Source organism: Mytilus galloprovincialis, chromosome 1 (assembly GCF_965363235.1).
Source record: "Mytilus galloprovincialis chromosome 1, xbMytGall1.hap1.1, whole genome shotgun sequence".
Lineage (NCBI taxonomy): Eukaryota > Metazoa > Mollusca > Bivalvia > Mytilida > Mytilidae > Mytilus > Mytilus galloprovincialis.
In genome coordinates this window covers 126,814,601-126,818,616 of record NC_134838.1, presented here as the reverse complement: position 1 = coordinate 126,818,616, position 4,016 = coordinate 126,814,601, and the positions used below count along the sequence as shown (strand labels likewise).

General features: G+C 30.7%; 1 protein-coding gene across 1 annotated transcript; it reads left to right on the top strand.

Annotated features, from left to right (window-relative positions):
* Nucleotides 1–401: 401 nt before the first annotated feature.
* Nucleotides 402–3,349, top strand: LOC143058082 (protein irg-1-like). The gene is made up of 3 exons (XM_076231550.1): nt 402–940; nt 1,267–1,427; nt 3,051–3,349. Exons 1-3 carry the CDS (start codon nt 589–591, stop codon nt 3,258–3,260), a joined length of 723 nt encoding a protein of 240 aa, XP_076087665.1. The 5' UTR covers nt 402–588; the 3' UTR covers nt 3,261–3,349.
* The last annotated feature ends 667 nt before the right edge of the window (nt 3,350–4,016 follow it).

Sequence of the window (4,016 nt, the reverse complement as noted above, 5' to 3'; positions counted from 1 at the left end):
TTCATCAAATTAAAAAATAATCTAACTAACATCATTTCACCAATGTAATTTTAAATTACATTAAATTCATTTGCTATTCAAGTTGTTTAACTTTTGCCTTATAACTCATTTTGTATCATTTATTTCCTATACTGGGGGAAACAGTTAAACATTAAGAATGTTGACTTACATTTTAAAACTTTGTTTACAATCCTTTATTATTGTATTACGGAAACAAATAACATAGATTATACACGCATTTGTTCACTTAAACTTTTAAATAAAACGGCATTAAAAGAAAAAAGAATCCATTACTCGCTCAATTAATCAATACTTTTGTGTAAAAATAATCATACAATTATCGTTTCGAATGTTATTATATTAAAGAGATCAGTTACGCTACAAAGGTTTTAAATTTGTTTACATAAATGTACGGAATTTAAACGTATATATACGTATTTGTTTTAGTCATTTACATATGACAATATCAGTCTACTTTCGATTTACTTCAAGACAGAGGAAACCACATTCTTTCAAAGATGAACGAAGTTTAAGTTTAGTTGATCCGTCATAAGAAGTTGTTGTGCGGTAGAATAATATATAACTTTAATGGGTGACGCACTAAGTTCAGATAAACGGGACAGAAAACACACAAGAAGTAAACACACAGGAGGTGATGGGCGTGTAAAACAAGATCATAAGAAAGACAAACCGTACAAGAAACCAAAAGTTCAAAAGCATTCCCAAGGATCTGGGCGACGACCCCATAGTGGAAAAAGGAAAATGGGAAACTTTCTTAAGCCTAAATACAGCGATCCAGTTTTTACACAAAAAGAAAATAAAGATTTCGTACTATTCTGGCAGAAGGGCTCCGTGTTCAGTCAGTGGCATCATTCAATGTTTACAGTTGAGGAACTGACGTTTAACTGTGCAGAGCAGTTTATGATGTATCATAAAACACGTAAGATATAATTGGCTATTGAATGTATGTCGACCCCATTTCATACAATGAATTTAGAACCCAGTTTGAAATATCTGGAATTGTGTACACAATGATTTTATTTTTATAAACAAAATGTTTAGTGTAGAACAATTTAAAAGATGTGTTGTCATGTGACTGTTTGGCTGTCGCTTCATCAACTCACAAACAAAAATGAAAAAGAGTAATGTTATCAAATAAAATCATTTGTTTTCTTTCAATCGATTTATGACTTTCGAACAGCAGTATACTACTGTTGCCTTTATTTATTCAGCATACATTTATTTATTTTTATTCTTCTTTAAAAGGTTTGTGTGATGACAAAAAGTTAACAGAAAGAGTTATGACATCAACAGACCCGGAAGAACAAAAGGATTTGGGTCGACAGGCAGCAAAACTACCTAGCTTTGATAGACCGCTATGGAACAGTAAATGTGAAGAAATTGTGAAACTGGGAAATATTGCGAAGGTAAATCGCAAACAAGACATGATTTCGTTTACAAGTTACTTTACTTCTTCATTTGCGTTAGATTTTAATCAATGTATTTAGTTCACACACAATAAAAAAAAGGTGACATTCAAAACTTACTAAATTTTTTATTTTTTTTATTTTTACAGAAAAACATAGACAGATAATTTCTTGTTACTTATAACCGCAGATTTTTGTAGAATAACTATGAAAAACTCTTTAACATTAATATGCTCTTAATATATTCAACATCATTTTTGCGGTATATTTATCAAGTTAAAAACAAAATCAATGTTAATATCTTTTTAAAATTGGTACAAATAATCTTCATACGTAATCAAACCGATGTGTCACAGTTTGATGTCGAGAAAATAGCATGTATTGTTAGCAACGTCATTACCTTCCCTGTAATTGTATCGTATGCAATAACAGTTCAAATGCCTTTCATTCATTATCGCTGTACAAACGTGTTAACTAGAAATATATAAAAAGCAAAGTCACAAAATACTGAACTCCAAGAAAAATCAAAACGCAAAATCAAATGATAAATAAAGGCAACAGTAGTATATCTCTGTTCCAAGCTCGTAAATCGATGGACAAAAAATTAAATCGGGGCAACAAACTAAAACTGAGGGAAACGCATTAAATATAAGAGAAGAACAAAGACACAACATTAAAATGTAACACACATAGAAACGGACTAAGCATTAGACAAAATCCGATGAGAATAACAAATATAACATCAAAACCAAATACATGAATTAGGGATAGAAAAGTACCGTGACACGTCTTATAGTAATGTGAATTTACACTCAAATATAAGAGAAAACAAACAACACAACGGAAACACAACGTTAATACACACCAAACGAATTGACAACAACTGTCATATTCCTGACTTGGTACAGGCATATAAAATATAAAAATATATTCTAAAAAAAATTGGTCTAATTTTATACGAAGAAAACACATTTCTAATATCATGTTTATAAAACAAGTTATCATGGATTTCACAAAATCGCCAAAACTAATGAAGGCTTATTTAAGTCATATTTTTCTTTCACAGCGGAGATTAGGAGTTTCTATCATAATGCGTATACAAAACTCTCAAATGTTTCACAAGAAAACTCGACAATATTTCTATAGACCCAAAAATATTATCAAAGATACAAGGCTTATAATTTGATACGACAGACGCACGTTTTTCTACATAATAGTAATCAAAGGTACCAGGATTATAATGTCATATGCCAGACGCTCGTTTCGTCTATATAAGACTCATCAGTGACGCTCAGATTAAAAAAAGTTATAAAGCCAAACATGTACATAACGTAAGACTCATCAGTGACGCTCAGATGAAAATAGTTAGAAAGCCAAAAAGTTAAAAATTAAAGAGCATTGAGGACCCAAAACTCCCCAAAATAGTGCCAAATACGGATATGTACTCCATGCTCGGGATTAAAAAATCCTAACTATTACGAATATTTCATACTTTTGCAAACAATTGATTTCTAAAAATGATCATTAATGTGTTCGGCCTTGTTATTTACTATATATACCTTGATAATTTTACAGACAGATAATACAAAATGTGTTATTCTTTCTTTAAAAATTCTCTTTCAGTTCTCACAGAATCCAAAACTTAAAGCCTTACTGCTAGAAACCAGAAATAAAACACTAGCAGAGGCTAGTCCATTTGATGAGAAATGGGGAATCGGGTTAGCGGCAGATCATCCAGGTGCATTTAACAAAGAAAAATGGCGCGGAACCAATCTTCTGGGAACAATTCTGATGGACGTTAGAGAGGAACTATATAATGACCAAATAAAATAAATGTTTTTAAAAGAGAACAAAAACACTTGTGATAATTGACGACTTATTTTTTTTAATTAAATGTATTTTACTATATTATTACAATTTACCGATACTTATTTACAATATTCACACTAAAAAACATCCCGTTTTGTTTGAAATAGGTGATATTATAGTATAATCAAATGTGTACTTGGACTCAATTACTTAACTTATAATAAAAAAATAATCTATCAGTAGTTTTTTTTCTTCGAAAATTTGAAAGGTCATACAACTGTACATATTTGTTGACATTTTAGCGTGCAATCTTAAACATTAAGAGTAAAGTAACAAAAAAAAATGAACTCCGAGGAAAATTCTAAACGAAAAGTCCCTAAGCAAATAGCAAAATCAAAAACTAAAACACACTAAACGAATAAAAGCGGTCATATTCCAGACTTGGTTCAGGCATGTATGCATGTTTCCTGAATTGAAATGCATTGAACAGCTGTATACTTCTGTTGCCTTTATTTACATCTTTACAGCACCTCAATGGTAGGCTGTTTTTGACGGTTTAAACTACTTGTACCTCGAATGAAGCATATGTCCTGTACAAGTTTCAATTTTGTACATGTTATAATTTGTATAGTGCACAAATACAAGTTATTATATGTACAAAAGTACCTCTCCACAAAGTTTATAATTGGTTTATCTGAGATTTTTAAGGACAATGCCTTAAAATTTGAATCATTCCCCCTCTTTTTTTGTAACATTCAAAACTGAAAGCAAGGTATCCTA

Bases quoted from the DNA above. Each gene is read 5' to 3' on its own strand.
- LOC143058082 (XM_076231550.1), top strand. From the start codon at position 589: ATGGGTGACGCACTAAGTTCAGATAAACGGGACAGAAAACACACAAGA. The intron at 941-1,266 runs GTAAGATATAAT...CTTCTTTAAAAG, and splicing joins TATGATGTATCATAAAACAC to GTTTGTGTGATGACAAAAAG. The intron at 1,428-3,050 runs GTAAATCGCAAA...ATTCTCTTTCAG, and splicing joins AACTGGGAAATATTGCGAAG to TTCTCACAGAATCCAAAACT.